Source organism: Lampetra planeri, chromosome 3, assembly GCF_965212315.1.
Source record: "Lampetra planeri chromosome 3, kcLamPlan1.2.h2, whole genome shotgun sequence".
NCBI lineage: Eukaryota > Metazoa > Chordata > Hyperoartia > Petromyzontiformes > Petromyzontidae > Lampetra > Lampetra planeri.
In genome coordinates, this window is record NC_136109.1 from 9,372,147 (window position 1) to 9,394,287 (window position 22,141).

A 22,141-nucleotide genomic window follows, 5' to 3' on the forward strand; every position below is an offset into this window, starting at 1 on the left:
AATCTGTGTTTTCGATGTTCTACCTTCTACAAAAATCTGGTCATGTCTTGCGTACACCCCCAGATAGGGGATCACGCACACACACACGGATGGGGACGCTGACAAAGTAAATGGAACAAAAAAAATAGACCGAAGAGGAAAGTGAAGTAGCCAGCGATGTCGGTGCGAGTTTGCGTGCAAGTCGGCGCCCAACTTTTGGGGGGTTTGTACAAAAAAATCCGCGCGGCAACCGGGAATTGCTTAGCGGCCGAGAAAACGGCGCCAACCAAATCAGCGACAATTCAAACGAGCATAAAACCATCACCTTTTTTTATTCCATTCATAATTATTCTCGTTCAAAAAAGCTGCTCGTGTAAGACAAAATATGCCTTTCAGCAGCCGGCGATGATGAAATAAATCGAACCAAGCAGTCGCGTAATCTCACCACGTGACAAGCGCCCGCCCGTATTGTGAGCTTTCAGATACGCTCTTGCGGCCGTCTGGAATGCTCTTCTGATATTAGGAAACCACCGAAGATATGCAACTTTCAAATCATCATCTAGATTGACAAACTCATTTCTTTACAACTAATTTTTGTTTAGTTTGTTGACCCCTTCCCCCGCACCTCCGATTAGCACGGTTGGCTATGTATGGTGCAAAAGAAGCTCAACGTACATACTTACATCACACTCAAATCAGAGACGTCTGCATCACGAATGCAGACTGCACAATTCATAAGAATGCCTACGACATGATCATCGCCAGTATGCCCCGATCTCGTTCAATCTTGGGTAGAGCTGAGCAACCGTGCATAATTGAGCATGGACGATGCTCGGATTGGTAACGATCACTGCACTGATAGGTTATCAGAGGCTGCCGCGGGGAGACGCAGTGGGCAGAAGGCGAGCGGTGCAGCAATATTACAAGTCTGTGTAATCCCCCACCTTCATCAAAACCGCGCCAAGGAGCGCGGTGACGTACGGTCAAATACCACCCATTGACCCACACCGCATGGGGGAAGAGGCCTCATTCCAGCAGTGGATTGGCGGAGAGGGCTCTTCATTTTTTTGTAATTCTCCAACAGAGAAATGCGAAAGAACCAGAGAGTATAAATGCAACGTAGTTACATTTGAAAGTTGCCAAAAAATATTTTTTAACCATAAAACCTGGGAAGCGTCGTTTAGCAAAGGATGTCACTCGTACGTGTGCATCGCATCGAATGAAAACACACTGTTTGAATTGGGAGGTCAACAGAGCCATAATCACCCCCACCCCCCCCCCCCCCGACATTACCAGTTCCACAGTTTAGAAACTCACGCAGAGGTCGCACCCGGTCGCGCCATCAAAGGCGCGTGTGGGAATTACCACAGTCGGCCCCCAGGCAAGCCGACGGAGGTGACCACCCCCACTTGTCGCGCTACCGTACAAGCGTGGAGAATCGTTTCACTTTTCGATTTAAAGCTTTCGTGACTGCAGGGATTCATCTTCTTGGTTCTTTCGGTAAAGTCACGTAGAAAGGAGATAATAAAAATAAAACATAATAAAATACAATTCTCACGACGTTTCGGCCACAACGCAAGCAGCCGTCCTCAGGTGAAGAACAGGTCTGTCGGAAAGACAGCGTCTGAAATTTCAGGACATTTTCAGAACCGGTCTGTCGGAAAGACCTGAAATTTCAGACGCTGTCTTTCCGACAGACCTGTTCTTCACCTGAGGACGGCTGCTTGCGTTGTGGCCGAAACGTCGTGAGAATTGTATTTTACTATGTTTAATTTTTATTATTTTATTATTTCCCTTCTACATGACTTTACCGAAAGAACCAAGAAGATGAATCGTTTCACGTTTGCCCGCTTTCCCCACTGAACAACCGCGGATCCGGCGCTTCAGCCGTGCTAAGCGAGCACCAGCGCGGCTCAAGGATGTTTTCTTTTCCAATGGCAGAACCCAAACCGAAAAACTTGTCACCATCCAAGTGTACAGACTGACCTCTCGATTGGCCCCCCCCGCCCCCACCACCCCAAACCAGATTCAGACGTCTTGTAGGACCCAGCGTTTCACAGTTTGTTTCTGGATCGGCTCGGCATAACAGAAGTTCAAAGCCGGCCGTAGTGTCAGTGCCCGATAAGGCTCGGATACGCCGGGAGAAAAAAGGAAAAAATCGACGAACATTTCGCAACGAGACAGACGTGCGGCATCATCTTCGTTTGCGTCTCTCCCCCCCCCCAACCGCCACGCTACACCTTCACCCTCATGTGCTTGTGCTGGTGGCGCTTGAAGCTGTGGCGGTGGGCGAAGGCCTGCCCGCACTCCCCGCAGCAGTACGGCTTCTCGCCCGTGTGAGTGCGCAGGTGGATCCGCAGCTGCACCGCCCGCAGGAAGGCGTGCCCGCACAAGTCGCAGCGGTGGGGCTTCTCGCCCGTGTGCCTCCGCTCGTGCAGCCTCAGCGTAGACGAGCGGGTGAAGGCACGCCCGCACACGCTGCAGGCGTACAGCTTCTCGCTCATGTGCGGCCGCGTGTGGTTGCCGAACCCGTGCAACGACGGCGGCGGCGGCGGCGCAAAGGGGAGGCCAAGCGCCTCGCCGCCGCCGCCGGTCGCCTCGGCCGCGCGACGCTCCGCCGAGAGCCTCTCCGCCAGGTGCCTGGCCGTGTGCTTCTCCAGGAAGTCGCGCCTCGTGAACGACTGTCCGCACTCCCCGCAGCCGTGCGTGGCGGCGGCGCCGTGCGGAGTCCACTCGCGCAAGCCGAAGGGCGCGGCGCCCGGCCAAGGCTTCGGGCCCACCTGCCGCGGGGCGGGTCCGACGGCGCGCGGCTTGGAAGGGCGCGAGGGCATCGGGATGGAGGCGGCGGCGGCGGCGGCCGTCAGGAAGTCCTGCCAGGCCACGCTCCGGACAACGGCGCCGGAGTCCGCTGGCGCTTGCGGCTCCTCCTGCGATTGTGCCGCGGCGCTAGTTTTTTCTGACCACGGAAGGAGGGGTTTGGTGCTCTGCAGCGACTCCACGCGATTGATGAGGAACCCTGAGTGACTCTCTGCCTCTTTACCTACAGGAGGACACAGTGGTTCGAACGATCAGAGAGCTGCACCAATTCCATACGATTAACGCCGATTGTTTATGACAAAAGTTGGGAGGGACTTGCGCGTGCTTTTCAGCAAACAATCCATGCAATTACTTTCGCGGTGCGAGCAAGACAATGTACGTCGTCGATTTTATTAAAAAGTGCAGTCCACAAAAAAACCCTTCCAGCATTTCCTTTCATCGCCGAGTTCCGAATGCATTTCGTAGCAGCACACCGTCAGAGCAATACCTCCGCTCGATATTACTACACCAGAAAAAAACAACCCACAAACCAGGTTGATATTTACAAAGCAAAAAATCTTAAGTCCCCAACTACCACTTTCAGAACATGTGATCTCACGTCCGACGTTTTGACATGTTCTGTATCTGTTTTAACACGTAGGATTTCGCGACCAACATTGTCCATAATAAAGGAAAATGTTGCGGGATTACTCTCCAACACAACCGTTGTGCTGAACTAGTAACGAATCGGCACGCTTTGTTTACGTAACAAACCTGACTAATCATTGGCTGTGTTGGGTGGTGAGGGGTTTAACGACACATTTATATTTATGCGATATAACCCCAAAAACAACAAAAACATCCACTATGCATACTGTATCTGTGTTTCACAGAGATTCAAATACGGAAAGCCGTAACAATCCTTTCGGAGCACGAACGTATAAAAGCGAAACATCCTGGGGATAATAAAAAATATGCATGCCAACGCAAGCGACACGTTTGTGAGCAACATCGCCTTTGGGGGGAAGAGGATTGGCTAAACACCCAATGTTAAAAATGGCCAACTAGCAAAGGCCATGAGGCTTTTGCTTTGCTGTGTCATGTCCGCGTTTGCCCTCTCCGCATTTACAATGAGAAAATGTTTAAACACTTTTCAGAAAACTCCACTTTGTTCGTAAGCCTAAGCTTTGGGCTAAAACAGTCGATCCGCCGTAGGCAGGACTGTGGATCGATAAGACCACCGCCGGGACCAGGCAAACCAATCATCCCAGCATAAATAGTCGCTCCAAGCCTGGGGCGTGCCATTCAGACTCTGTCTTCTCGACAGACCTGTTCTCCACCTGAGGACGGCTGCTTGCGTTGTGACCGAAACGTCGTGAGAATTATTTTATTAAGTTTTTTTTTTTCCATTCTACGTGACTTTACCGAAAGAACCAAGAAGATGAAACCAACCAAGTTCAAGTCCCAAGTTGGTGGGCCAATGCAGGCCCCATCCAACTCAATAAATCAATCAATTTAGCACGACTCCGTGGAAGACAACAGCGGTCATCCGATGTAGAGTGGGGGGAAGGGGGGCAATTCTCCACCATCAGGGGAATGTGCAATTTCCACCGCTAGTTTCGCAGAACTCCAACAGCAACGAACACACCTCCCCCGATCCCCGTCCGCCACCCGCCCCCCGATACTCATTCGAGCAGCGGAGACGTTACGACCCCCTCGTATTGCTGAACGATGGGCGGGCCCGCGGCGAGCTCGTCGCCAACGCGCGCGTGCGTGCGCTGGTGCCGCTTGAAGCTATAGTGGTGCGAGAACGTCTGCCCGCAGACGTCGCAGCGGTAAGGACGCTCGCCCGTGTGCGTCCGCCGGTGCAGCTTCAGCGTGGAAAAGAGGGCGAAGGCCTGCCCGCACTCCCCGCAGCAGTACGGCTTCTCGCCCGTGTGAGTGCGCAGGTGGACCCGCAGCTGCACCGCCCGCAGGAAGGCGTGCCCGCACAAGTCGCAGCGGTGGGGCTTCTCGCCCGTGTGCCTCCGCTCGTGCAGCCTCAGCGTAGACGAGCGGGTGAAGTCGCGCCCGCACACGCTGCAGGCGTACAGCTTCTCGCTCATGTGCGGCTGCGTGTGGTTGCCGAACCCGTGCAACGACGGCGGCGGCGGCGGCGCAAAGGGGAGGCCAAGCGCCTCGCCGCCGCCGCCGGTCGCCTCGGCCGCGCGACGCTCCGCCGAGAGCCTCTCCGCCAGGTGCCTGGCCGTGTGCTTCTCCAGGAAGTCGCGCCTCGTGAACGACTGTCCGCACTCCCCGCAGCCGTGCGTGGCGGCGGCGCCGTGCGGAGTCCACTCGCGCAAGCCGAAGGGCGCGGCGCCCGGCCAAGGCTTCGGGCCCACCTGCAGCGGGGCGGGTCCGACGGCGCGCGGCTTGGAAGGGCGCGAGGGCATCGGGATGGAGGCGGCGGCGGCCGTCAGGAAGTCCTGCCAGGCCACGCTCCGGACAACGGCGCCGGAGTCCGCTGGCGCTTGCGGCTCCTCCTGCGATTGTGCCGCGGCGCTAGTTTTTTCTGACCACGGAAGGAGGGGTTTGGTGCTCTGCAGCGACTCCACGCGATTGATGAGGAACCCTGAGTGACTCTCTGCCTCTTTACCTACAGGAGGACACAGTGGTTCGAACGATCAGAGAGCTGCACCAATTCCATACGATTAACGCCGATTGTTTATGACAAAAGTTGGGAGGGACTTGCGCGTGCTTTTCGGCAAACAATCCATGCAATTACTTTCGCGGTGCGAGCAAGACAATGTACGTCGTCGATTTTATTAAAAAGTGCAGTCCACAAAAAAACCCTTCCAGCATTTCCTTTCATCGCCGAGTTCCGAATGCATTTCGTAGCAGCACACCGTCAGAGCAATACCTCCGCTCGATATTACTACACCAGAAAAAAACAACCCACAAACCAGGTTGATATTTACAAAGCAAAAAATCTTAAGTCCTCAACTACCACTTTCAGAACATGTGATCTCACGTCCGACGTTTTGACATGTTCTGTATCTGTTTTAACACGTAGGATTTCGCGACCAACATTGTCCATAATAAAGGAAAATGTTGCGGGATTACTCTCCAACACAACCGTTGTGCTGAACTAGTAACGAATCAGCACGCTTTGTTTACGTAACAAACCTGACTAATCATTGGCTGTGTTGGGTGGTGAGGGGTTTAACGACACATTTATATTTATGCGATATAACCCCAAAAACAACAAAAACATCCACTATGCATACTGTATCTGTGTTTCACAGAGATTCAAATACGGAAAGCCGTAACAATCCTTTCGGAGCACGAACGTATAAAAGCGAAACATCCTGGGGATAATAAAAAATATGCATGCCAACGCAAGCGACACGTTTGTGAGCAACATCGCCTTTGGGGGGAAGAGGATTGGCTAAACACCCAATGTTAAAAATGGCCAACTAGCAAAGGCCATGAGGCTTTTGCTTTGCTGTGTCATGTCCGCGTTTGCCCTCTCCGCATTTACAATGAGAAAATGTTTAAACACTTTTCAGAAAACTCCACTTTGTTCGTAAGCCTAAGCTTTGGGCTAAAACAGTCGATCCGCCGTAGGCAGGACTGTGGATCGATAAGACTACCGCCGGGACCAGGCAAACCAATCATCCCAGCATAAATAGTCGCTCCAAGCCTGGGGCGTGCCATTCAGACTCTGTCTTCTCGACAGACCTGTTCTCCACCTGAGGACGGCTGCTTGCGTTGTGGCCGAAACGTCGTGAGAATTATTTTATTAAGTTTTTTTTTTTCCATTCTACGTGACTTTACCGAAAGAACCAAGAAGATGAAACCAACCAAGTTCAAGTCCCAAGTTGGTGGGCCAATGCAGGCCCCATCCAACTCAATAAATCAATCAATTTAGCACGACTCCGTGGAAGACAACAGCGGTCATCCGATGTAGAGTGGGGGGAAGGGGGGCAATTCTCCACCATCAGGGGAATGTGCAATTTCCACCGCTAGTTTCGCAGAACTCCAACAGCAACGAACACACCTCCCCCGATCCCCGTCCGCCACCCGCCCCCCGATACTCATTCGAGCAGCGGAGACGTTACGACCCCCTCGTATTGCTGAACGATGGGCGGGCCCGCGGCGAGCTCGTCGCCAACGCGCGCGTGCGTGCGCTGGTGCCGCTTGAAGCTATAGTGGTGCGAGAACGTCTGCCCGCAGACGTCGCAGCGGTAAGGACGCTCGCCCGTGTGCGTCCGCCGGTGCAGCTTCAGCGTGGAGAAGAGGGCGAAGGCGCGGCCGCACGCGGCGCAGCGGTGAGGCTTCTCGCCCGTGTGCGTGTGCTGGTGCCGCTGTACGTGCGCCAGCCGCTTGAAGGTGAGGCCACACACGTGGCAACGGTAGGGCCTCTCCGCCGCGTGGCCCTCCGGCGCGTGGCCCTCCGGCACGTGCGCCTCGGACGATTGCCTCGCCGCCGCCGCGTGCCGCTCCTCCGCGTGTCCTTCCACCGCTAGCCTCCGTGCCTCCGCCGCGTGCCTCTTCAGGAAGTCGTAACTCGTGAACTGGCCGCGCTCGCCGCGGACGCACGGAGGGGCGCCCGGCCGCTCCCGCTCGGGGAAGGCCGCCCCTCGCCAGGCCTGCGCCGCCGCCGCCGCAGCAGCAGCAGCAGCCGCCCCGTTCTGCTGCGGGACGCCGCGCCCCGCGTCGCACGGGTTGGCGGGACGCGCGGATGTCGAGCCGGCGGCAGCGGCCGGGGCGAAATCCCATCGTTCTATGCTGCCGTTGAACGCGCCCGAGTCTTGCCATCGCGCGAGGAAGCTAGGGTTTCGTGGCGACGAAAGGGGCCCTTCGGTGCTCAGCAGTGACGTGACGTCATTGATGGCGAACCTTGAGTCACTTTCCGCCCTTTTACCTACAGGAGGACACAGGCGGTGTTTTGAGCGATCAGAGCCGCGTCCTTCGCCTTGCGGCAAAAGCTCGCGTGGCGTTGCTAACTGCGGAGGACACGATCCCGTGCATTTGCTCATTCGTAAATCAACGCGAAGGCATCCGTGTGGCCACAACAGAGGCTGCATACGACAGCGGATGCTCTGTCGTATCAGAAAGCTCCCACTTTAGGCGGCCAGTTACAGAAAATGTAATGCCATTTTCCGTGACTTAAATTACGTTACGCGGCACGGTATTTTGGCACGCACGTGTCCGAGACCCGTACCGGCAAAGCAAACTTCGATCATTATAACCATCAAATAAAAAGCACACCCATTGACAGAAGGTTAAAAAGTCAATGAACCAAGCCATTAACAAACCTAACGATTTTACGTCCCAAATATTGTAAGCCACAGCGATGAGAGCAGTTTCAATGGCGTAGCTCCAAAATACCCTTTGAGCAAACGAGGATGAGTTCTACCAATGTTATGATGACCGACTCACCAACTCCAAAGCGTTTCCCTGCTAAGTGGAATGCAAGGCTACACTCATCAGAGGTGGCAGTCCCGAAGCAGTGGTCGGAATTCCATCATGGCAGAGGGCAGGCGATATATCCCCCAGACAATTGACGCCAACTTCCCACAAAGTATTACACATTTGATCAAGAGTACAGGTTTCTCGCCACCATTGCCACCTGGTAAGATATCACCGACTACGCACCAGGTCGCTACTTCTCTTCTGCTGCTCTCACTGTCTCGAAATTGCCTTCCCCGAGCCGTGCACACTGCCGAGATCCAGGCTAGAGGCAACGTCCATCTCCTATGATAACTTTGGTATGCACACATCCCTCATAATCTCACCTCAAACTTTCTCTCCGGCCTCTTAGAATGCTGCCCTATCATTCCCTGCTCCAGGAAAGAAAAAAATAAACCCTCTTCCCACTCCGAGATATGCACGTGTTGCCTATGTGTAACAGTGGTTTGAGAGACACACAGATCCCCCATGTAGCCTTAACAGACTGTAGGGGCAAGTGCTGTTAGCGAGCACCGATGAAAGCCGTGGAACGGTACCACGAGGGGGTGGGTGGCCAGCACCACGCCCGACCGCCTTTGTCTCCCAAGTGGCAATGTTTACACACCGCACCAGGTACTCATTTGAGGCTGAGTCGACCTAGGGGAGGCCCGGGACCGGTTCAGATAATCGTCACTGGTGTTGGCCGTGAGCGGGAATCGAACCCGGGTCGCCAGGTTCATAGCGCAGCGCGCTAACCACTACACTACCGCAGTCACATTGAACCGCTCGGTAAATCCAAAACCTATTGTGTAGTGCGACTTACCCATCCTGAAACGAGACCTCGTAAACTAATAACGCCGCTACGTACACGCCGTCGTCTTCATTTTGCAATCAAAGATACAGAGTTCCTGTATTTAGATTTCAGCACACTTCATACACGACTAACGCCGCTCTAGTTTCATTGTCGGCCATCTCGAGCCTGTACATCTTAAATGATTGAGGCTTGCCGAAACCTCTGAAAGTTTGAATCGATCCACAGGTGTCCTCCTTTTGGTATAGAGTCACATCTAGGCTGTGCGTCCTAGGGATGGGGGGTGGGGGGGTCACATCTGACACGAGTTCCAAGTTTCGTTACTGAGAAGAGTCACTGGGTTCGCGCCCCCCCCCCCACCCGCCGTGCAAGAGGTGTAGACCATGCCGCGTCCAGAGTGGGAAAAATCGGGGAAACGACTTTTGTGTTGAAGCTTGTTCACAAAAGCTTGGCCCGTGCTATAACCCGTTGCAATGTTGCAGTCGCACAGCGAGACATCAACGCTGCCTCAACGCGCATTCCACGGGACAGAACGCAAAGAATCCGGTGACCCCAAGCTCTCCACTGCACCTCCGTTCACAGAGTCAGCTGGCTTTCGGCACGGTGGGTCCATTGAGCGTTGGAAATTGACAACATGGATGACCTTGCTGCAGCGTCTCATCTTGTGGTCGTCACTCGGGCAAAGATTCAACGTCTTTGTTCTCGCATCAATAAACCATCTCGCGCAGCGTCGTCGCGTGCACGGCAATGCGCTTTCACACCAACGAAATTCGATTTAAAATCGCGCACCATCGCCCCTTCTTCGTCGCCTTGGCAAGCTGCCCGGGCCCCGCTTGTCCCTCTCCCTCCCCCCTTGCCCCCGGCGCGCACGCCCTCACGCCTTCCCACCGGCGTGCGTGCGCTGGTGCCGCTTGAAGCTGTGGCGGTGCGAGAAGAACTGCCCGCACTCGCTGCAGCGGTACGGCTTCTCGCCCGTGTGCGTGCGCAGGTGGATTTTGAGCTGCTGGCACCGCGTGAAGGTGCGGCCGCACACGGCGCAGCCGTGCGGGCGCTCGCCCGTGTGCGTGCGCCGGTGGCGCGTCAGCTCGCACGGCCGCTTGAAGGCCCGGCCGCACACTGGGCAGTGGTGGGGCCTCTCCGTCGTGTGAGTCAGCTTGTGCTTGCGCAGGTAGCTCGCCCGATTGAACTGTTGCCCGCACACCTTGCAGCTGTACTGACCGCTTGAGGCCGCCGCCGCCGCCGACGTGCGCTTCGCGAGCGGCCCCTCCCGCCGGCCCTGCCCGCCCGGCTCGTTTCTCCCCGCGGTCGACAGGTGCCCATCGTAAGGCGGACCCGCCGGGCTCCACTCGGGGTCGTGGGTCTCGACCGGCACTTGCGACGACGCGAGGGCGATAGCGCTATACGGGCGGCCGCGCCGGAGGAGGTGCGGGGCGGCGGTGCCCTGGAGCGACGTCACATCATCGATGATGTACCCCGAATGACATTCCTCACTCTTACCTACGAGAGGAGAGAGCGGATTTTGAGGGATAAGAAGCTGCACTGGGTGCAACACAGCCACAGTGTAGCAGCATTCGCGCGTGACGGGAGGGGGGGGGGGATGCAGGACAGGGTTAATGATTTCAAGGTGAAGGGGCCCTGTTCGTGTCTTAAGGTCAATAGGCCATCGGAAGTCAAATGCCGTCAATGTCACCGCTCCCCCTTCCTTCTGCTCGATGCTGTAACTGTTGATGAGTTGACGCGAGACATCGGAGGCTCCGTTGTTTTGACTCATCGTGGGTTTAGGTCTTCCCCCTTCATCGATGAGCTGTAGCAGAGGTCGCAACCGGGTACCCGATACCCGTACCCTACCCGATACCCGGCTACCCGTACCCGGCCCTGGTGCGGCCGGGTACGGGTAGGTCGTGAGTCACTGGTGAGTCACCGTTTGTCACTCATTTCCCAACGTCTTGTCTCTTCTCACAATTCAAGTTCCTAGAATCAACCCACCCACGCCTGCAACATGACTTCATCCCAGATGTTGCAATCGGGTACCCGTACTCGTACCCTACCCGTACCCGGCCGGGTACGGATAGCCAGGTATCGGGTAGGGTACGGGTACCCGTTTGCGACCCTGGTGCGGCCGGGTACGGTTACGGGTAAGGAATCAAAACCAGTTTGCCACCTCTGAGCTGTAGGGCGCCACTCCCAACACCCGTTTCGGTACCCTGCCCATCACAACGACCTCACCACCCCCCCGCGTCCTCTTTGTGTCTACAACGCTGTCTTGCCAGGTTCTGTTCAGAACTTGCACGCTGCTTTACCGTGTCATTATTTCAAGGAAATGTTCCCGTAATAGTCAAATAAGTGTTTATTGTACAGATGCACACCGCACATTTGATTTGATCATCGATGTTGGTGCATAAGAAGCTCATGCATAGCCGCACGTGAACAAAATCCATGCGTTTTGTATTAATTTGTATCTGTTTATGTTGTAGTAGTAGGTAATGGTTTCACATCACCCCCTGGATTCATTGAAAGTTGTAGATGCGCCACGGAATGTTTTTTTTTACGTCAAATCGATTTACAGTGCCTCGCAACGTAAATAAAAGTATATAATAGATTCCTGGGGACCATGAATCGTGATTATCCAGCGAACCACCGGGATACAGAGAGAGGGGTGAAACGTAACACCGTTAATCTGAGACAGTCACGCTTTCGAAAGGGGGAAAAAATCAGGACAAACCCAACATCCCCCCCCCCCATCCTCCCATCAGCACCACGCATCGGGGCTTCTGCACCGCTCAAAAAAATCCTGAAATCTGACAGTGGGGGCGCGCCGGCATTATTCACACGACAGCCCCCCCACCTCTCCACCCCATCTCTCTCTCTCAAGACTGCTAGCAGCAACATCTAGAACCGTCACCGCTCGAGGCAATCGGCCTCGCAGCACTTGGCAGCCACGAATGAGCGTTGAAGTCGCTGCTGCAATGCCACACAAGGCTCCGCATCTTTCCGTGCGGTGTTGCGAATACCCCAAGCACGGGATTTTTACTTTTTTCTGTAAAGACCAGCAACTCGCACGTCCTTTGGACAAGACCGTCTGTTCCAGCCAGCCAGCCAGCAAAACGTTTATTTTTATACTAGCTGTACTACCCCGGCTTCGCCCGGATCCACCACCTTTGTCTCCCCAGTGGCGATGTTCACACAGCACAGTAGTTACTCGTTTGAGGCTGAGTCGACCTACGGGAGGCCCAGGAGCGGTTCAAATAATCGTCACCGCTGGTGGCCGTGAGCGGGAATCGAACTCGGGTCGCCGGGTTCGTAGCGCAGCGCGCTAACCACTACACTACAATGCGTTACGCTTCCACGTGCGCGGGTCACGTGACAGATGTGACGTCACAGCTCACTTGCCGTGCAAAAAATCTCTGCATTATTGAGCTCCCCCCCACCCCCAAAAAAAAGTGTCATTTTATAATGTTTGCATGGTGTACAGTCTGGAAAGTACCCACATGGCAAAATTTTAAGTTTGTTGCATGTCGGGAAGTACGCTAAACATTTTGAACAGACACACACAATCACAACTTTGCCTTTTATATATATGGAGAAAGACCCCCGTCTCTCCGCCTTTCTCTTGCCTTGGCCTCTCTGTACCGTCGATTGCTAATTTACTTTTATTTCTCACTTTTTATTTCTTATTCTCAACTCCTCTGTCCTCTGTCTTCCCTCCACTTCATCTCACCCACTCTCCCCGCCTCCATCTCTCTCCCGGTTTCTCTCTCTCTCACCGTCACTTTCCTTATTCCCACTCCGTCCCTTCTCCGTCTCTCTCGCCTCTCCGTAATCCTCTCTCTCACTGCTTGTCACGTTCCCTCGCTCTCCTCTCATGCCCTTTCACTTTCTCCCTGTCCCCCTCTCCTCTAACGTCTCTTCCTCCTTCTTCTTGGTTCTTTCGGTAAAGTCACGTAGAAATCATAAAATAAAAAAAAATTAAAATAATAAAATACAATTCTCACGACGTTTCGTCCTCAGGTGAAGAACAGGTCTGTCGGAAAGACAGCGTCTGTCTTTCAGACTGTCTTTCAGACGCTGTTTTTCCGATAGCCCTGTTCTTCAGACGCTGTCTTTCCGACAGCCCTGTTCTTCACCTGAGGACGGCTGCTTGCGTTGTGGCCGAAACGTCGTGAGAATTGTATTTTATCACGTTTTATTTTTATTATTTTATTATTTCTACGTGACTTTACCGAAAGAACCAAGAAGATGAATCCCTGCAGTCACCAAAGCTTTAAATCGAAAGTCTCTTCCTCCCTAAAAAATCTCACTCCATAACCTCCCCTACATTATTCTCATACGGTAGGGGTGGAATGAAAAATGTTAGTGAGAGTAAGATGATACGACAGCGTGTGTGTGGGACACGCATCGGGGTTTAGTGTGGATGGGGAGGCATGACGTCAGCACACAAAGTACGTGCAGTGACGTCGTCACCAACCCGCAAGAGCACTTGGGAGCGTGGCACCCAGGCAGGAAGGAATCCACCCAGGTCATCCATCCAGAAAACTATTTACTAATATAGTATGATACTTCTTGTTGGTTCTTTCGGTAAAGTCACGTAGGTAAAAAATAGACTTAAAAATTACTAAAAGTAAAAATAGAAATAAAATAATAACTCACGACGTTTCGGAGGCAACACAAGTCTCCGTCATCAGGTGGGACCATCACAGCACGATAGCTGTATCAAGTAAAGAGAAATTCCAAGAAAACAGTCCTTGTATATATACTGGTTGAGGGTGGGAGGAGCCAAGGTGGGCCCTGAATATTATTTTGTGAGGTTCGGTGCGGCTGAAGCACGCTGTTAGAGGAACAAGCCTTTGTGTAAACTAGATGCGGATGATGTAAAGGTGCGTGCAAATTATTAATTATAATTTTTTACCTACGTGCCTTTACCGAAAAAACCTAAGAATATAAATCCTTGCAGTCACGAAAGCTTCAAATCTAGAATTCTTAAATACAAGTTAAGGGGGGAGGAGGGAGGGAGGGGCTTATCTGAATGTGGTAGCCAATGAATGGAACGTGACTTTACCGAAAAAACTAAGAGAATGAATTCTTGCAGTCACGAAAGCTTCAAATCTAGAATATAGTATGAAACCAAAATTTCCAAGAGTCCTGGCTTTTTGGATGTATGTCTATCACTGTTGTGGTCTTTAACACTTTTATCACACACACACACACACCTGTATGTGTAAACGGCTAATAACAGGACCCTGCGGCGTGGGCTGGTAGGAATAATACTAATACCGGTACAGGGATATCGACCGGGTATAGAGGAGTTAAAAAGAAAATGATTTGTGCATGGGGGGTGAGCGATGACGTCCACACCCCCCTCCCCACTGACTCGCGCGCCCACAGAGCGATGACGTCCACACCCCCCTCTCCACTGACTCGCGCGCCCACAGAGCAAGGATTGCAACAGGCGATGTCATCGGCTGCGCCGGATGCGACGGCCATCTTGTTTAGTTCATTTAGTTCACGGATCGCAGGGGGAGCGGGCGGCCATCTTGTCGGACAGACGGACAGTCGGACGGACGGACACATTAATCTATTGGTGGTCTGGTCCACTTCGTTCCTACCAGTAAAATATCAACTTATAGCTCTATACAAGAACTGCATTTTCTTGATTCGGTTCCTGAAGAAGCTCCCAACACTTTAGTCGCAAAGCATCACGACATGCGGTGCCGACCTTAAAAAAAAAAAAACCCATCGGAGAGCCGTACCGCCACAAGTGCAATAAAATATTTCCGCGGTAACAGTCATATGAACTTGCGTCTGAAGGCGATAAGGAAACTGAGAGGCGGACCTCGGAGCCCAGTGGCTGACCGCGTAAGGGTCGCGGAAGAACTAGCGGAAGCAAGCGAGCAACACCGAAGGCACGGCGCGGCATCGAAAGCAACGATAGCGGTAACAACTCTCCAAACTGCGGACGCTTTTCGTTGAACGGAGACGAATTTCTACGTGGAACAAGATTTCACTCACGGCACCACGCCGCCGTGAGACCGTCACCGTGTCCCGCGCAGCGCGGGTAACGCCTCCACCAACATCAACGGATCAATCGGCGAGTTTCCCCCGAAAAAGGTGAATGATTTTAAATGGACTCGAATTGTTAATTGTCATGGGTTTACTCTCCCAACACACAACCGGTTGCGCTGAACTAGTAACAAATTTCGATATAAAGCTTTCATGACTGCAGGGATTCATCTGCTTGGTTCTTTCGGTAAAGTTACGTAGAAGGGAAATAATAAAATAATAAAAATAAAACATCATAAAATATAATTCTCACGACGTTTCGGCCACAACGCAAGCAGCCGTCCTCAGGTGAAGAACAGGTCTGTCGGGAAGACAGCGTCTGAATGAAACACCCCAGGCTTGGAGCGTATATTTAAGCTGGGTTGGAGGGGGAACAAATTGGCACTTTTTTTTACGTGACAAACCTTACTACATTGGCTGTGTCACAGGTAGTGGCGGGTTTAATGGCGCATTTATATTTACGCGATCTATTATCGATGTAGAAACGACGAAAAGCAATTACGGTCCTGGGAGTTTAAAGGGGGTTCTGCGTCTACAATTGGTTGAAGTGTAAGGCGTCAAGCAGGGAACTTTGGTGCGGTGGGTAGCCGGAGTTTAGGGTGCGGTAGCAGACGCAAGCGGATCTTGAAGGTAATTCTGTTCACAATGGCCAGTCAATGAAGGGCACGAAGGATGGACAGCGAGTCGGGGCGAGGGTTGCGGGTGGCGGTAGACAACTCGGGTAATGCGATTTTGGAGGCGTTGAAGCTTATTTTGCTCAGGGCCCAGTCCTGGGCCCCCTGCTGTTTTTCCGCTTATTCCTCTCCCGTTGACCGACTGACCGACAGCTTCGGCATCCGCCACCACTCCCTACGCCGACGACGTTCTTCTCACAGCCTCCGTGGAAATCTCCCAACATCTCGGGCGCCGACCGTCTTTCCGCTTGCTCGACAGCACCGGTTTCAACGTCACGACCTCTTCCAAAACCCTACCTAATCCCGAGGCCATGTCAATTTGCGCTAGGCAAAGGGCTGGCTTCACTCTCACTCCCCTCGGGAATCTCAATCGCCGGGTTCCTTCGTTCAGTTCTCCGACCGTGTTGACATTTCTCGGCGTCACCCTTGATCCCGCTCGCTCTCCTTCGACACCCACGCCGGCCTCGTTCTCACGGGCCCTCGCCACCTCCAACGTCGCGAATACTGTTGCCTGCAGCATCGTTGGGTCACGGGCTCGACCATGCAACAATGCTAAATTGTAACGTACGTGCGTTGAACTTCCTTCGCACCTTACGTAGCCAACCATGCTAATCAGAGGTGCGGGGGAGGAAGGACAGCAAACTAAGAAAAAAAAGCATTTCTCAAGAAAGACGTTTTCAATCTAGATTATTTAAAAGTGGCTTCCCAATATCGGAAGGAAGAGCATTCCAGAGGGCCGCCGAAGCGCATCTGAAAGCGCCGGAGCGATGCGGTGACCGCCTTTGTTCGATTGCTAGACAACTAATAAATATATACCAATTACCTAGTCCGTGAGTTTCAAGACTCTTGTATTATCTTAGGGTGCTGTTGCTGCTGCATTGGGATTCTTGGCAAATTCCATCAATGAGAGATTGGCTGAGTGTGGGAGATTAAATAAAAGCTGAAGGACACCCCACCACGCATTCGAGGGGGGCGACATTCAAGGCCACCACACCGCAGCAGCACGACACCTACAACACCTGGCAAGCCGTGCTGGCCACACATCCACATCGCTACGGAAACACGCCCTTACTTGGCCGCCACCGTGAGAGTGGACGCAAGAAGGGTGCGATTTCGGATGTGGGCAATTTCAAATTTGTATTATTATTATTAAAGTGGAATCATTATCGTAGTATACTTTACTCATGTTCTGAACAAGTATTGAATAAATTTGTACAACGCAACTGGTGTAGGGCTCCATACTATTTGGTTCTTTTGGTAAAGTCACGTAGATGAAAATAATAAAAAAATAAAAAAATGTGAAAACTAAATTAAATCACGACGTTTCGGGTGCAGCACAAGCGTATAAGGCTGCAACGGGAATGCACCCAACACATGCGATTCGCAAATACATCTATAACGAATGAACAATGTCCACACAGGAGGCTCAAACTTTTAGGTGCAGGATTGAACGGCGCCGATGGCGTCATCTTCATCAACCAGCGTCGGCCGCGTTGCGCTCCGTTTACGATTCGTACGACCTGCACCGTCCTTCCCCTTCGCTCAGCCACCTCTGCACCGTCCGCCGAACTGCTACGCGCAACAATTCGGCGTGGCGCGCGTCGCCAAACGGGAAGCAATCTCAAACCGCGGACGACGGCACGCAGTCGCGCCGCCGCCGCCGCCGGCTTGCGGCCACACCCATCCGCCACGGGCCAACTCCTGAACCAGAGGTCGCAACCGGGTACCCGATACCCGTACCCTTCCCGATACCCGGCTACCCGTACCCGGCCGGGTACGGTTACCCGTTTGCGACCCTGGTGCGGCCGGGTATGGGTACGGGTAGGCCGTGAGTCACTGGTGAGTCACCGTTTGTCACTCATTTCCCAACGTCTTGTCTCTTCTCACAATTCAATTTCCTAGAATCAACCCACCCGCACCTGCAACGTGGCTTCATCCCAGAGGGCGCAATCGGGTACCCGATACCCGATCCCGGGTATCGGGTAGGGTACGGGTACCCGTTTGCGACCCTGGTGCGGCCGGGTACGGGTACGGGTAAGGAATCAAAACCCGTTTGCGACCTCTGTCCTGATCCCGCCGTCCACACGCACGGTCGCCAAATGCTCGGCACTAACGAACGAAACGTACAAAACCCCTGCCGCCGCCGCCGCCGCCGCCGATTGAACCGCTCGCCATACGGAAGGAGAGAATCGTACAAAAATAGCTACCGCTCTTACCCGATCCATCCATGCACGAGGCGGCCATTCCCTCCGCTCCTTCTTGCGCCCGCCATCCGCCGCCGCCATCTTCGTTTTCGTCCACCGATCCCTCGCCTCCATTGTCCCCATCTGGAGTGGGGGGACAAAGGTCGCAGAGGTCTTATTTTGGTGATTTCGAAAAGTATACAGCGATACCTCGGTTCACGAACGCTTCTGTTCACGAACAACTCGGTTCACGAACAGAAAAGTTCATAAAAATCTGCTCCGGTTCACGAACTCCGCTTCGGTTCACGAACAGGAGCCGCGGCCATTTTAATGCTATTTCCAGGCTGTCACATGGTCGTGACTTCCTGTAGGAAGATCGTGGAGAGAAGAAGAGACGCAGAAAAAAGTACTGTGAGTACTGTGAAGACACTTTCAGTGACTTTTTGCTTTTTGGTGTGCTTTTTAGCACATACAGTACTGTACTGTACAACTGTACTGTACAATACTGTACTTACTGTATTGTACAGTTCACCCGTTTGAGTGCTTACTGAAGTCATCTCAAGCAAGGTTAGTGTTCTCTTTTTATACGTTACTATACTGTACAGCACTAATGTGTATTGTAATTTGTTTCATATTTTTGTGCTTCAAAAACCAAAAAAAAAGGTCAGAACGGATTAACCGCATTTACATTGAACCCTATGGGAAAATGTGCCTCGGTTCACGACCAATTCGGTTCGCGACCAGAGTCAGTTCACGAATTAAGTTCGTGAACCGAGGTATCACTGTATTGGTTTAGCCACGTTTGTTTGTTGTAGTACAGAGTTAGACTGATGGCCTTAATCTAAGTTGTCTTGTGGTTGTTGTTGGTTGTTTGACTTGCATCCCACTGGGATTTTTGCACACAGCGTTGGTGTACGGTGATTTTTTTCTGCAATGTTTTGCTGTCTTTTCTTGGATTTTCTGTTTGCACTCAGTCACATATTCACTTTAAGATGTTTTTTTGTTCGTGATTTTGTTTTTTGTTTGTTGCGGTTGCACCCGATTCAAGAGCCGAATGGCTCACAGGGCTATACCTAATCAATTAACTTGAAATGAACTTGAACAACGCACGTTCAAGAGGTGCGCGGCCATTAAGATCCTCGCTCTCGCGGGAATGGAACTCGACGGAGCCTCGTGGTGAGGTGCGGGAGAGGGGAGGTCGGGCGGGAGGAGGGGGACGGCTGTTTTATGGGGGGAACGGGTGGGAGCGGATTAACTGCTCTGTGGGACTTTAGCCCATGCTAAGCTCATTTGTCATGAGCAAGTTATTGTATTTGCAGTGCTTTGTTACATGGCTCCCCCCCCCCCTCACTTTCCCACCTTTTCCCTGCACCTCCTTATTACCCCACTATGTTGGTTATCCTTCCCCTCATTATTCCCTCCACTATATACGCTAATAATAGTTAAATTCATAAAGCGCCCTCAGGCAATCGTTCTCGTGTTTTCGCTTGCGGTCCTTACTTGGGTGGTGCAGAGCAGAGGTCGCAATCGGGTACCCGATACCCGTACCCTACCCGATACCCGGCTAGCCGTACCCGGCCGGGTACGGGTACGGGTACCCATTTGCGACCCTGGTGCGGCCGGGTACGGGTACAGGTAGCCGCATGTGACTCACCCCAATCAATGAGTGAGAAGGCCGTGAGTCACTGGTGAGTAACCGACCTGGCCGGGTACGGGAACTGGTAGCCGTTTGCGACCCTGGTGCGGCCGGGTACGGGTAGCCATTATTTCTTATGGGGAAATTCGCTTTGATACACGAGTGCTTTGCATTACAAGCACGTTTCCAGAACGAATTATGCTCGCAATCCAAGGTTTTACTGTACGTAGGTTGGAATTGAATGCGACTAACATTTGCGTATTATAGTGCGATGAACAGTTGTGCATGTATCAAGTTCAGTGATAAAAGTGCTGTCCTTTCATCATGCAGGAAACTCAGAAGCGGCACTGTGACATCCGCAAAAGTAGATTTCAGCTTCAGTGTGGTGTGATGTACGCCGCTCCGTGAGACATTCCTCATGGGTTCTATGTCGTGTAAAAATGTTCAATATTAAAGAAAACAAATACAGGGTGATTAAAAAAAATGTTAACACTTCTGAGAATTTGCAACAATACCACGATAAATGTGCCTTTGGGCTCTAGAGACCAGGTGGAGAAGATTCCATGTGTTGACAATGATGGCGAACATACATTTGTTATCATGTTCTTCTTCCATTAAAAACGATAGTCCCAGATAAGTACGAAAACATGTTTGAAGAACCGTGTGTGTGTGTGTGTATATAGTAGATCATTGATTAATTATCGAGTGGCTTGGGAAGGGGGCGCCGGATTTAAAAACGCCGGATAATCACATCATTATTTAAAATAGCTTATTTTTGCACATTCTTGTAATAACGCTACATTTTTAGGCATTGTGTAGATGTTTTTTGAGTGCTCTAAATGTCTTCTTGGTTCTTTCGGTGAAGTCACGTAGAAGGGAAGTAATAAAATAATAAAAATAAAACATAATAAAATAATTCTCACGACGTTTCTGCCACAACACAAGCAGCCGTCCTCAGGTGAAAACCAGGTGTCGCCTCGACAGACCTGGTTTTCACATGTTTTATTTTTATTATTTTATTACTTCCCTTCTACGTGACTTTACCGAAATAACCAAGAAGATGAATCCCTGCAGTCACGAAAGCTTTAAATCGAAAAATGCTCTAAATGTATTTACTGGATGAATTTGGCATAAATATATAAATATAAACGTTGTGAAATATTACTGTATCTACTGTACCGCACTTACACACTCCAATCTCGAAGACTCTGCATTGGGTGATGATGGGGTGTGGGGGGTGGGGAAGTGGGAGATGGTTATTCAGAATCTGGAATCCAACTCCCATCAGCTGCGATGGAGGTTCGCCGGATCGGACTGGGACCGCCGGGCAGAGGTTGCAAACGGGTTTTGATTCCTTACCCGTACCCGGCCGGGTACGGGTTCCCGTTCCCTACCCGTACCCTACCCGAAATGAGTGACAAAACGGTTACTCACCAGTGACTCACGGCCTACCCGTACCCTATCAGATACCTGGCTACCCGTACCCGGCCGGCTATCGTGTAGGGTACGGGTACGAGTACCCAATTGCGACCTCTGGGATGAAGCCACGTTGCAGGCGCGGGTGGGTTGATTCTAGGAACTTGAATTGTGAGAAGAGACAAGACGTTGGGAAATGAGTGGCAAACGGTGACTCACCAGTGACTCACGGCCTACCCGTACCCGGCCGCACCAGGGTCGCAAACGGGTACCCGTACCCGGCCGGGTACGGGTAGCCGGGTATCGGGTAGAGTACGGGTATCGGGTACCCGGTTGCGACCTCTGGCGCCGGGTAATGTCGGAAGCCGGGCAATCGCGCGCGGGACAATTCGATGCTCCTGCTGTGTAACTTGAAAAAGCACTTATTTTGTTTCCCTCCCGGAGGAAGCCTCACCCTCGTGTTCTTCCATTTTGATGATGCGCATCATCTTGTTCTGGCCAAAGTCGTCGATGATGGACGGGGCGATGTCTCCGATCTCTTCTGCACAGAACACCGCAGACATGGGAACAGCCGTTAGGTAGCCACTGGAGGCTACGCGCAACTTTTACATCATCCAGACCAGTGGTTTCTTAAACTTTTACTTGCAGTCTGCACCCACTTTGGTTCTTAATCATAAAACAAAAAATGTACTGACGTGCCCTTGTCTTCTTGGTTCTTTCGGTAAAGTCACGTAGAAGGGAAATAATAAAATAATAAAAATAAATCTTAATAAAATACAATTCTCACGACGTTTCAGCCACAACGCAAGCAGCCGTCCTCAGGTGAAGAACAGGTCTGTCGGGAAGACAGCGTCTGAATGAAACACCTCTTTATATGCAAATTATTTTGTCAAGACGCTCTTCCCCCTCCAACCCAGCTTAAATATACGCCGAACCGTCGTGAGAATTGAATTTTATTATGTTTTATTTTTATTATTTTATTATTTCCCTTATACGTGACTTTACCGAAAGAACCAAGAAGATGAATCCCTGCAGTCACGAAAGCTTTAAATCGAAACATTCCCATCCTACCAGGTAAAGCCCCACTGAACGATTAACTTTTTTTTCAGAAGCGACCTGCCCACAAATGATAGCTCAATTGTACAAACGCAATTTG

General features: G+C 52.0%; 2 protein-coding genes across 5 annotated transcripts in view; both read right to left on the reverse strand.

Annotated features, from left to right (window-relative positions):
• The window catches only part of LOC144717285 (uncharacterized), a 33,288-nt gene that overhangs the window by 4,967 nt on the left and 6,180 nt on the right, over positions 1 to 22,141 (reverse strand). The window contains exons 3-5 of one of the 4 annotated variants that reach the window (XM_078592718.1): positions 21,440 to 21,526; positions 17,967 to 18,077; positions 3,168 to 5,410 (exon numbers count right to left, since the gene is read on the reverse strand). In XM_078592718.1, coding sequence (XP_078448844.1) covers positions 4,461 to 5,410; positions 17,967 to 18,077; positions 21,440 to 21,526 — 1,148 coding nt within the window. In that variant the 3' untranslated portion in view covers positions 3,168 to 4,460. Of the gene's footprint in view, positions 1 to 3,167; positions 5,411 to 5,558; positions 7,682 to 9,032; positions 10,517 to 17,966; positions 18,078 to 21,439; positions 21,527 to 22,141 lie in introns of those variants that run through there. The other 3 variants (XM_078592719.1, XM_078592721.1, XM_078592720.1) reach the window with 3 other exon arrangements.
• On the reverse strand, positions 293 to 3,031 carry LOC144717327 (uncharacterized). The gene has a single exon (XM_078592810.1). The coding sequence runs from the start codon at positions 2,808 to 2,810 to the stop codon at positions 2,214 to 2,216; it is 597 nt and encodes a 198-aa protein (XP_078448936.1). The 5' UTR covers positions 2,811 to 3,031; the 3' UTR covers positions 293 to 2,213.